Below are 13,110 nucleotides of genomic sequence, written 5' to 3'. Positions count from 1 at the left end.
AGAATAGCAGCTGCCAGGGGTTTGTACCTACTTTGTAGGACTGCAGGTATGCAACGCCTTCAAATGAGGTTTCCAGGTAGCAACGGAAACCGAGTTTTCATCAGCCGCATAGCTACGCCACACACACTACATGCAAAAATATATAAAACCAAAAAGGGGAAAAGGAAGAAGAGGAAAAAAACAGAAGAAGAACAAGCCCGTAGAAGAGAAAGAGAAGAAAAAAAAAAAAAAAAAAAGGAAAAAAAGCAGATTAGTAAAAAAACTACACAGGTTTTTTTGGTCAGAGCAGGCACCCATACATGCCTCAGGACAGGGACTGTAGACTCATAGTGACGCCAAGTAGCCTCAAGGTAAGGACGACTACCATCGGTGGAGTAATATCGCCACGCAGCCTTATTCAGGGTTTGGAGAGTAAAACATTGTAAGCAGAAATACACACGCACGCACGCACGCACGCACACACCCACATGTTTGTTCCACTATCCTTGTGGGGACATCCATAGGTGCAATGTATTTTATACTGTCCACACTGTATTTTCTATCCCCTTAAAGGTTGTATCAGCGATTTCTAGCCTGAAACATAAAGTGTCAATTTCAGCTGACCTTTCTTCACGATCCGCTCGCTGCCTGCCCCATAAAGGGGTTTGGTGTTGTGGACTTTCGCTCCGCCTCCCTCACATCCCTGCACCAGTAGGAAAGTCCACAACACCAAACCCCTGACGCTGATTGGTTGGAACACTGTTTGTTTATCTGTGGAAAGGTTGGTAGTGCCGATTGTTTTTTTGGCATATCTCGGACCCTAGGCTGACCAGAGAGACGCGTTTTTTCACAGACAATTTATGGGGCAGGCAGCGAGCGGATCGTGAAGAAAGGTCAGCTGAAATTGACACTTTATGTTTTAGGCTAGAAATCGCTGATACAACCTTTAACCTACCCCTAACCCTAAACCTAACCCTTACAGGGAACTTTCTGCATTTTTACATTTTCAAATAAAGTCATCTGCATGATTTATAAGCTTATTCCCCCATGGGGACCTCACTTTAGGTCCCCACCGTGACACAAGTACTCACCAGTCTGTGTGTATTCAGGTTTAGGTCCCCACCAGGATATAAAAACAAGCCCCCCCCCCCCCCCCCACACACACACACACACACATACACTCTTGCATATGTGGTTTACAGGGACTCTTCATTTCCATTTTTAGTTGGACATTCCCCCAATGCATTATGTAAAAAAAACTCTGCTGGCATCAAAACCAAATCTATCCATATTAAAACCATCAAAAAACTGGATGTCCAAGCAAATAAAGTCCCTTTGCTGTGAAGTGAACCATCTGTCTTCTAGGTAAGACTATCAGCAGTCTCAGCCATTTCATAAAAGATTTATCAGACAACAAAGACCATTGTGCATTCAGACACAAATAACAGTTATATAAAAATATATAAGACCATTAGCTAACAGTACTCTACTCAGAGGCATGACATTTAACATAAAATTCTCTGTCATAAAAATGACAATATAAACTGAATTCTATTGCACCGGATTGTGTAATATCTCCAAATGTGAGGGCAGATATAAGGGCTCTAATGTCTGACCTGTATGAGGCAGGCAGCAGGGTTCCTTCTCTTCTCAAAGTGCTTCTGTCTGTGCTGTTCTTGAACCTTCAGGGCAAAACCTGAACCCAAAATACCCTGCAATGCAAGTAAAGTAGGACCATGTCACTAATGCTACAGTTTCGAATTGGACAATAGGACTGTAGAAAACACAGTTATGCTGGCAGCTCTTTGTAAAAACACTATCAACAAGCAGCAATATTCCATGTTCACATTTACATATTATGTAACACTGAATTTTTTACAAAGTTTAAAGGAGAAGTTCACTTTCCAGAACAAACATTTGCAGATAATTTACTCATCTCCTTGTCATCCAAGATGTCCATGTCTTTCTTTCTTTAATCGATAAGAAATTTCTGGATTTTTCTCTATATAATGGACTTCAATGGTGCCCGTGAGTTTGAACTTCCAAAATGCAGTTTCAATGCAGCTTCAAATGGCGCTAAAACAATCCCAGCCAAGGAAGAAGGGTCTTATCTAGTCAAACTATCTGTCATTTTCTAAACAAATTGACAATTTGTATACTTTTTGGAAGTTTAAACTAGGGGGCACCATTGAAGTCCACTATATGGAGAGAAATCCTGACACGTTTTCCTCAAAAAAACTATTTCTTATCGACCGAATAAAGAAAGACATGAACATTTTAGATGACAAGGGGGTGAGTAAATTATCCATATAAGAAGTATTTAAGAAGTTACAATTTAAAAATTTCCATCAACCCATTTAATCTGATTTGTAAATTTGGCTGCAAATCTTGTTGCTCTGATAATCAGCCGAACTGCTTTTGCATTTTCTCAAAAAAACAATTCTGCTTTAGGAAAATTTAGCAGCCAAGAATAAGATTGCATTATGTAGAGAAGGCTGAAAACCAAGAAGAACATCAGGCACGGTCTCAATTATGCAAATTATTTATGCAAATGATTTTCTGTATTAGTGTTGTATCTGTAGAAGTGACAAGATAAACAAATACTGGAATAATACTGTAAGTGGTGTAAGGAAAAAGGTATGAGAATGTTTTTTTTTTTTTTTACCGCAGGCAGGGTAAAGAAGGAGATCCCAAGCAGGGCAAAGCCAGCAGACAACATTCGTCCAGTCCATGTTTTAGGAGTCTTATCTCCATAACCTATAGTAGTGAGGGTGATCTAAAGTAAAAAAAAAAAATTAAATGAATAAATAAATAAATAAAAAAGATCAATACATTAATAATAGGAAGAGAGGGTCAAGATGAAAGACTTGCCATGATGCATCAGATAACTTTGAATAAAGACTATTATAATTTTACAGACTTTAAACTGTTTACAAAAGGAAACAAAATTTAAACATATTTACATTTTAGATTTGATTCTAATACATTTACTAATAGACCAATTTTGTGTTTGCAAACAGTGTTTTCATGATGTTTTGTGGGCGAAGCCTATGTTGGTGGCAGAAAATGACAGTTTTCAAGTAGCAGTCTATGGAAGCCATGGAATTAAAGAATAAAAAAAGGTAAATTTAAGATTTTATTAAAAAAAATCTCACAATTCTGTTAAGAAAAATCAACTTGTCATTCTTTCTTTTTCCTTGGCTCAGAATCATGAGTATATATCCCAGACGTCTGGCTATTTTTTTCCACAGAAATGACAAACTCACTATTGTTGAGTATGACCAATTATAAATTCTGAACTAGGAGATATAAACTTGCATTTGTGAGAAAAATAGAACTGTCAGATGAAATAGGTAAATGTTATGTAAAATGCTATAGGTTTAAACAGTATTTCAAGCTATAACTGTAGGGCTTTTAAGAAAAAACAAAACAAAAAAAAAGGTCTACGTAATATTCAGTTCATATAGGACATTGTATTAGCCCTACAGTTATAGCTTGAACTGAATATTACGTAGACCTATTGTTTAAATCAAATTTACACTTTAAAATCGAGTAAACTTCTGTCTGTTTAAACGTCTGGGTTTAGCTTCAAATGGCGTCTTTGATTACAGTATTCTATAAAAATTAATTGCATTCCAATTCTGACATCCAAAGGCACAATACATTATTTCCACAAAGCGTGCGCAGCTGCAAGAGACAACTGTAACATCTACTCCAAATTGGTCTATATAAGTTTATACCACATTAATAATATGACATAAACTGAACAGAAAACAATTCTGGTTTTTGAATGTCTCTTTAAAAATTCATGCTGTAACCCACCAATAATTAACTGCGTAATTGTGGTCAATATAAACCATGTTTATCTTTACTGCAAGTGAGTTGGTATTTAGCACAGTTTGGGCTATTTTTCTTTTTACCGTGTGAAATTTTGCTTATGGTTTTTGAAGATGACTTTATGTCAAGCATCTTGTCTATTTTAGCATCTGGCTAGTTTGGCAAGCTTTTACCTAATGACAGAATCTGAATTTGTTACCAAAATAGCACAGAGTTTGAACAACAAAAATACAGGAAGCGTTTTAATCTATTTATTATTTCTATGCATGATTACCTGGTTAATTACATTGTATAATTTGCACTTAGCATTGTTTTTTCATGCAATTCACAACCTCATCAGAACAGACCTGCAACCCAGTAGTTGATAACATATGTGCTAGATCATTTTTTAAATACATTTGTATGTGTTTATTTCTTCATGTATGCATATACACGTATTTGTCTTTTTATTTTGGGTTGAAACAACCTGTATGAGCCCAAAATCTATTTTCTGAACCATCAAGGGCATCTAAGCGAGACCAGAGATGGCGTTTGTCATTTTGTGCCTTCGTGATTACTTCTATCTCCATGGAAATGGAATCTAATGGGTCTCCGTATAACCTTTATAGAAAAGGTTTCAATTTTTCCAAATAAGGTGGAAGGCAATGATCAAAAGGCTGGAATGTGTGAGTCTGAAATTATAACTGAAATTTGATATCAATGATTATATCAAACTGAAACCACTACGTCTTGCAATTTCCTAGTAATGTTAGACATTAGCAAGGGCGACAAAAATACCCAGGAATAATTGCACAAGAGTCACAGAGGTCCTAAGAACATGTCTCTGGCACCACAAGAACTTCTTTTGTGAAGCTCAGTATAGGTCAGAATATTACTTTGACTCTGGTGGAATGTACTATTGTGAAAAGATGTGGGGTGTGGAGACTCACTGTGCCCCACCACAATGCATCCGCATAGGTGGCAAAGTCTTTATTGAATTCCTTTTCCACCAGATATACCAGGAAAGAGGAAAAGATGAGCACTAGGAACCCAATGTACCAGGCAGTGACCAATTCCTGTTATACAGAGAAGCAGATACTGAAATTTAGAGGACATCTGCACACCAAGATGATACTTACAAATGTGCAAAAAGAATTTCAGGATATGATACAGTAGTTTTTGCTCAAAAGCAAATAATTCTAGATCATGACTTGTAAATGCAATAGACTTACCTTGCTGTGTGCATAAACTACCGATCCCAGAAGCTTCCAAGTTCCTCCACGGCGGTCCATGCGTACCATTCGCAGGATCTGTAAAAATCTTAGGCTTCGGAGTGCAGATGTTGCAAAAATGTTGCTTTGACTTCCAGCCGAAACCACCGCAACCGAGGCAATAAGCACTATAATGTCTGACGGTTGGGGAAAAGAACAGAATAATTTATATTAGCAAACATTTTACATCAGTAGCATTATTGTAGAATACCACAGGAGATATAATTTGCCATATGTGCTTTAACTGCATAGAAAATTCTAAAATACTTTATTTAGTTGCATGGTCCTCTGGACAATTTAATTCTGATTGCTCAATTGTTTTTGCATTTGGCAACATACCAGTTTAATTTCTCTCATCTTGTTACCAGGCAAATTGTTTTCTGTATTAAATTAGACTACTTCTCTTAGTAGATAATAAAATAGATAATACAATAAATAAGCAGTAATAAGAAATACATCTCTTATTAGTGTATTGGAGAGTAGAATGTGTAGACAGCTGGTCATTGGTCCAAATGGGTGATCAGAGCCTAGAAATCATATTTTTAATGAGTCTTAAAGCAGTAGTTCACTTTCAGAACAAAAATGTACAGATAATGTACTCACCCCCTTGTCATCCAAGATGTTCATGTCTTTCTTTATTCAGTCGTAAAGAAATGGTGTTTTTTGAGGGAAACATTTCAGGATTTCTCTCCATATAGTGGACTTCTATAAATTTTAACTTCCAATATGCAGTTTAAATGCAGCTTCAAATGGCTCTAAATGATCCCAGCCGAGGAAGAAAGTCGTTACGTATGGTCAAGTATGGTGACCCATACTCGAAATTGGCTCTCTGCATTTAACCCATCCAAGTGCACACACACAGCAGTGAGAAGTGAACAAACACACACACACACACTGTGAACACACACCGGAGCAGTTGGTTAGCAACTGAGGGTTCAGTGCCTTCAGTCATGGTATTGAAGGTGGAGCCTTCAATGGAAAGAGAGTGCTGTTCATTCACAATCCCCACCTTCAATTCCGGCCGGTGTGGGAATCGAACCCAAGATGTTACAAGCCCAACTCCCTCACCATTAGGCCACGGCTGCCCCAAGGGTCTTATCTAGCGAAACGATTGGCTATTTTCTAAAACCATTTACAACTTATATGTTTTTAATCTCAAATGACTTGCTGAGCATTTTGAGCATTTTGGAAGTTCAAACTCGGGGGCACCATAGAAGTCCATTATTAGGAGAGAAATCCTGAAATGTTTTACTCAAAAAACATAATTTCCTTACGACTGAAGAAAGAAAGACATGAACATTTTGGATGACAAAGAGGGTGAGTACATTATCTGTAAATTTTTGTTCTAAGTGAACTACTCCATTAAAGAGCTACACCTTCTCATTAAGACAAAGATGACTGTTTTAAAATGTGAGGCTCATAAAGGCAAATACATATTTAAAAAGTATTTTTTTCTTCTTCTTTTTGGTTCAATCTATTAAAGCAGCAGCTGACTTTTCTAGGTGGCCTGTCCTTGTAATAATTATACTGTAAATCCCATTGGAAAAAGCATCCATTAATTAACGAATCTCAACCTTTTGAATAGAAGGCCACTTATTATATTACATCAGCTGTAATTATATGAAGAACTGATTTTCCCCCAAGCATTTTTGATAACAGAAACTGTGCGCATATATATATATATATATTGAATGAATTGACTAATGATTCACTTTCCAGAAGTTTTAAGAACTGTATGTTCTTCGTTGGAGAAAAATGTGCTTTATTTAAATTTTTTAAGTCTTCGTTTTTACGTTTTCTGAGGCAATTTTTCTGAGGTCTAGTGGACCCAGATTCTGTGGTATAACGTATGTCTTCTGTTTATACCTGAAAAATAGTCAATGTAGTTTAATTCAGGTAAATGAGAATAACATCTCAGCTCAAACTAGATACTTTACTTCTCAAATAAGAGTTCACAGAGGAATGTAGTCATTCTCTTCACGTAAATGATTGGAAAGAGTAATTTCCAAAATGTTACTTTGCCCATATTCTGTGGGAAAAGAGGACTGAGGGAGGGGAAAAGAGGGAGAGACAGAAAGAACAAGAGAAGGACACTGGAAGTTCACACAGAAACCACATCCACTTGGAGAAGTGACATCAAACCCTCAAAGAACACAAACAACTCCAAGGCACTACTCAAGTGCAATAATATTTTCTTTCTCTTTCTGATCCTCCCTCTAATTTCTCATTTTCTTTGTAGTCGATGAACTCAAACTTTCCGGAGAAAGGGCCTTCATGCTTAGCCACTCTACCGCTCTCTGCTGCAGTCTGTCAATATAAGTCAAATCAACACATTACATGTGTTGCTAAAGTCTTAGGGGAGTCTCGAGCTGGGAAAGAAAATGCTTATTTAGGTGTAGACGTGCACTCTGGATCTATAAATTATGACTCCGTTATCCAGCACAGCAGAGAGATGACTCATGAACTCAATGAAAAATGCATCAGGCCTTCATATGAAAGAGACCACCATCACACTTCAGAATCTTTTAAAAATGACAATTTAAAAAAAAAAAAAAACTATGAAGTATTACGGAATTTTGGGTCCAAAAGCCAGGACCCTCTAGTGACAATGTTGTTATTTAGCATTTTTCTAATTTAATACAACTTACATAAAATATATAACAATTTGTTTTGAATTTCAAAGTCTTAAAACTTTTACTGTTTCTGTCGGATTTAAAGAACAGCAATATTATGGATAGAGGGCTTGTTTTTAGCATGAAACAAAGGTTTGACAAACTCTACATCTTGGATGGTCTGTTTATTTTCAGCAAATGTTATTATTATAAACACTATATATCAAATTACCCAAATGAATAAATCTAGCTATACAATTGCTACATGGTCATTATGGTTTTCGCTTTGTCTTCAGTGCCTTGTTGTTTGACCCAGTTTCCTAATGTGCGTGTGTGATTATTGTATTCAGTTCACTTATGGTCTATTAATTAGCCTATTAGTAATCATTTATTTTAGTACTTATAGTTCCTTGTTTCCTGAGTCCAGTGTCCTGTTTTAATGTTGTGTTTTACCTGTTTCTCTGTATTACCCTGTGTTATTTCAATTAAAAACAATTGTCTTTGATATTCTGTCTTTGTGAGTATTCTGTTTAGCATATTCCATGACATCAATTAAGTATGATTGATGTCAGTCTGATCTTTTTGGCTTACACTGAATGACAGAATATGTTGACTGTTGCTTGACAGGCTTGTGCCAGCAAGCTAATTCTGAAATATATGTTTTTTCTTTGTGCAGTATGTGATGAATTAACTTTGAGAACAGGCAGGAGACGCCCATTCTTGGTGTTGCTATAAACTGCTGGAGGGTTTTCCTGCACAACAGCAAAATCACATACATCATCATCTGAACACCATTCTTTCTTTGGCAGGGTTCATTCATCAGTTTAACACACAAATACCATCTAATGGTGGCTAATGACTTGTTGAATCAATTAGGAAACATACACTTATTTAAAATTTGACAAAGCAAATAAAGCCTGTCCGAATAGGTTTATTCTGGAAACAGTTTCCCAACCTACTTGTTAAAAAAACAAACAAACTTTAAATGACTTAATTTCCAGCAACAATCATGGTATATGATGCATGAATGAAGTAGTTCCTAAAACATGTTGCTGCTAGTCTTAAGTTAGTAACGCTGTTTACTCTCAGGTCCTGTAGGACCTCTATAGAAACATTCACTCATAATGAGTTTTAAATGATCTAAAATGAATGACCTGTTATTAATTCTTAGTGCACTCTGTTTCCATTAACATCATATTGATGAATAAAGGGCTGTAAATGTTTATGTATGTGTATGTGTGTGTGTGTGTGTGTGTGTGTGTGTGTGTGTGTGTGTGTGTGTGGTCGTTTTTTGTATAACACATTCCAGGATTTTTCTCCATATAGTGGACTTCAATAGGGATCAGCGAGTTGAAGGTCCAAATTGCAGTTTCAGTGCAACTTCAAATGGCTCTATATGATCCCCTTTGAGAAATAACGGTCTTGTCTAGAAAAATGATTGATCATTTTCTAAAAATACAAATTGATATACTTTCTAACCACAAATGCTGGACTTGCACTAGCTTAACACATTACAAAGTCCCGTTGAAAAGGTCACACATGACATAGGTGGAAGTACAAACAGTGGTAACTTCTTTTCGCCCAAAGAAAGAAAGACATGAACATCTTGGATGACAAGGGGGTGAGTAAACTATCAGAAAATTTTTATTCTGGAAGTAAACTAATTATTTTCAGTTTAGAAAGCAATTCTCACTAACTACCTATTAACTATGACTTCTGCCTCAAACTGCTAATTTGTTGCATATTAATAGTTAGGTTGGTGTTGTTAGGTTGTTAGGTTTAGGTTAAGTATGGAGTGGGATAAAGGGATCTAAAATATGGTCATGCAGAACAAGACATTACTTAACATTAAAAATGTTGTCATTAATCACTTACCCCCATATTGTTCCTAACCTGTAAAAGCTTTGTTTGTCTGCGGAACACAAATTAAGATATTTTTGATGCATTTTGACAACTCTCTGATCCTCCCATAGACAGCAATGTAATTAACACAATCAATGTCCAGAAACGTAGCAAGGAGATCCTTAAAATAATCCATGTGACATTTTAATTTTACAAAGCTACAAGAATACTTTTTGCATGCAAAGAAAAGAAAAATAATGACTATATAATGAATATATTCCACAATTCCTCTCTGACAGAGAACAGTGTACGCTATTTGCGTTCAGTGGATACGCTCCAAAATGGCGGTTGGGTGACACTGAGGAGACAAATAAAGTCGTTATTTTGTTTTCTTTGCATGCAAAAAGTATTCTTGTAGCTTTGTAAAATTACAGTTGAAGTTTTTTTTAAGGATCTCCTTGCTATGTTTCTGGACGTTGATTGTGTTAATTACACTGCTGTCTATGGGAGGATCAGAGAGCTGTCAGAATGCATCAAAAATATCTTAATTTGTGTTCCGACGACGAACAAAGCTTTTACGGGTTTGGAACGACATGGGTGTAAGTACAGTAATTAATGACAAAATTTTCATTTTGGGGTGGAATAACCCTTTAATATGTGCTTTACAAACACTAATAAACAACCAATATTCCAGTAATATGCATGCTAATAATAAGCAACTATAGTTAATAGCGAGAAATGGTCTTTAAAAAAACCTTAATTACCTAATGCTGACTAGTTCAGCTGTAAACGCATTAGCAAGGGAGTCAAAATCATTCCAGTAGAGAAATTTGCACTCTATAAATTCCCAGAATACCTGCCTAATAAACTGTGAAAAATATTCAATCCAAATAGTCAAGGATGAGCACAAGTATGAATATGAAATAAGTATGAATCTTATTTTCTGTTTTTAAGAGAGATTATGTTTTTAATTAACTCCAATCCCTAGTGTGCAGAAAACTGCACCAATTTCATAATGGCACTGAATGGCTGAACAGCTGCAATGAAGATGCACAATGGTGTGCTACATAAAGATGTTGTTTAAAAAATAGCTATGCTTTAATGCGCAACCTTGTACAGTAATTGAGTGATCAGTGTCCCTGTTATTTGGGATCAAGACCTTTGCCACTGGCCAGGTTTGCGTTCACGATATACTAACAAAGGGGAATAGGGATCAGAATGAGGCACAGCATAATAGAATCTCAAAGGACATTTGGTCTGCACACATTATTAATGACGTTCATTACTCTCAGCATTCTAGATCGATAGGGCTAAATGTTAGCACTTAAGAATAGACACCACAGGCACCTACACACACTTAAACAAAGTAAGACATTATTATTAGCAAAGCCAGTATTAATGAGCTCAGACCATGTAACAACAGTCTGGAGAACATTTGACAGGTTGAGGGGTCACTGAATGAGAGCTGTTTGCAGAAGTGGATTTCTAGTAGTTTTTTGCCGCCACAACTGGAGGATGCCGGGTAAAAGGTTTGGGGTGAGTGGGTACGGTTATTTTAAAGGTATAAGTCACTTCCTTAATGGTGATCTACAGTTATGAGGCTGCTGCCTTCATTACATTGGAATAAACATAGTTTATGTCATCTTGAAAGGATGAAAGTTGCTAGACTGAAACAATTAAAAAATGTAAAAATATTTTTAAAATTTCATACAACTGTTTTCTATGTGAATATATGTTAACATGTAATTTATTCTTGTGATGCAAAGCTGAATTTTCAGCAGCTATTACTTTAGCCTTCAGTATCACATGATCCCTAAGAAATCCTTCTAATATGCTTATTTGCTGTTCAAGAAACGTTTCTTGTCATTAATGTAAAAAAAAAAAAATAATACATACAGTCAAGCCCGAAATTATTCATACCCCTGGCAAAATCTGACTTAAAGTTACTTTTATTAAAAAAAAAATTTGACCGGAAATGACACAGGCTTCTCCCAAAAGATAAAAAAGACAATGTACAAGAGGCATCATTGTGGAAAAAAAATATTTCTCAGCTTTTATTTACATTTGAACAAAAAGTGGCATGTCCAAAATTATTCAAACCCTTCTCAATAATCAATAGAAAAGCCTTTTTTGGCTATTACAGCAAACAAATGCTTCCTATAATTGCTGACCAGCTTTTTGCATGTCTCCAATGGTATTTTTGCCCATTCATCTTTAGCGATGAGCTCTAACTCTTTCAGGTAGGAGGGTCTCCTTGCCATCACCCTGATCTTTAGCTCCCTCCACAGATTCTCAATTGGATTTAAGTCAGGACTGTGGCTGGGCCACTGCAAAATGTTAATGTTTTGTTTGCTAACCATTTCTTCACCACTTTTGCTGTGAGTATTGGGTCGTTGTTGTGCTGAAATGTCCACTGGTGCCCAAGGCCAAGTTTTTCTGCAGACTGCCTGATGTTGTTGTTGAGAATTTTGATGTATTGCTCCTTTTTCAACGGTGCCATTTACTGTGATTAGGTTCCCTGGTCCACCGGCAAAAAACAATAAACCCCCCCCCCCCCAAAAACATTAGGTTCCCACCACCAAGTTTGACAGTGGGGATGGTGTTCTTAGGGTTGAAGGCTTCTCCTTTTTTATGCCAAATGAAGGCTACATCATTGTGGCCAAACAATTAAATTTCATCTGTTTCATCTGACCATAAAACAGAAGAGCAGAATCACCCTGCTCTTCTGTTGAAGCTGAAGCAGGCGGAGTATTATCAGAAATGAGTTCCCAGCTAGTTTAGCATTTGCACATGTGCTGCGTGGTATTACTGCTCCTGCTTCAGCCTTATTACGGCAGCAAACTTCCTTGACTATTACGCCGGAATGGGAGTGTAGTTCCTAATCTTATCAGCCTAGAAAATTGAAGCCTTGCATTTCCACCGATCTTAGTACACGATATAACTACAAAAGAGTCAAGTTTTAAATAGGACAAATATGGAAACTCGTTGGTCATTTTTGAACGTGATGCTACTGGTCTAATAGGATTCAATGATCTATGCTAAAAGTGATATCGCCAGAACAGGAGAACGGCTGAATGGATTTCAAAACAGTAAAAATCAACTTATTAACTCGGGGGGAGTTGGAGAATGAGCCTATTTCCAAAAAAAGTGGAGTGTTCCTTTAAGGTGTTGCCACCAGCAGAGCCCAGATTCATCAGGACGGCCTTGGTGGTGATCCTTGGATTCTTTTTTACCTCTCTCACTATCCTCCTGGCCAGCACAGGTGTTACTTTTGGCTTCCGACCACGTCCTCTGAGATTTTTCACAGTGTGGAACGTCTTGTATTTTTTAATAATACTTTACACTGTAGCCACTGGAACTTCAAAACATTTAGATATGGTCTTATAGCCCTTTCCTGACTTGTGAGCAGCCACAATGCGCAGCCGCAGGTCCTCAGTGAACTCCTTTGTCTTAGCCATGACTGTCCATAAACCAACAGCAGAGAGCTACTGATTTTCACCTGTTGAGTTGATTAAAACAGCTGTTCCCAATGAATCAGGGTAATTAGGATGCTTTAGAACAGCTTGGACTATTTGGAATGGTATTTTCCC

At 36.8% G+C, this 13,110-nt stretch overlaps 1 protein-coding gene across 1 annotated transcript in view; it reads right to left on the bottom strand.

Annotated features, from left to right (window-relative positions):
• Window positions 1–13,110, bottom strand: part of kcnq5b (potassium voltage-gated channel, KQT-like subfamily, member 5b) — a 147,413-nt gene that overhangs the window by 27,545 nt on the left and 106,758 nt on the right. The window contains exons 4-8 of the mRNA XM_073842231.1: window positions 5,028–5,203; window positions 4,746–4,871; window positions 2,645–2,755; window positions 1,596–1,691; window positions 32–126 (exon numbers count right to left, since the gene is read on the bottom strand). Coding sequence (XP_073698332.1) covers window positions 32–126; window positions 1,596–1,691; window positions 2,645–2,755; window positions 4,746–4,871; window positions 5,028–5,203 — 604 coding nt within the window. The remainder of the gene's footprint in view (window positions 1–31; window positions 127–1,595; window positions 1,692–2,644; window positions 2,756–4,745; window positions 4,872–5,027; window positions 5,204–13,110) is intronic.

This window comes from Garra rufa, chromosome 6, assembly GCF_049309525.1.
Source record: "Garra rufa chromosome 6, GarRuf1.0, whole genome shotgun sequence".
Lineage (NCBI taxonomy): Eukaryota > Metazoa > Chordata > Actinopteri > Cypriniformes > Cyprinidae > Garra > Garra rufa.
This window is presented reverse-complemented; position numbering and strand designations above follow the sequence as displayed.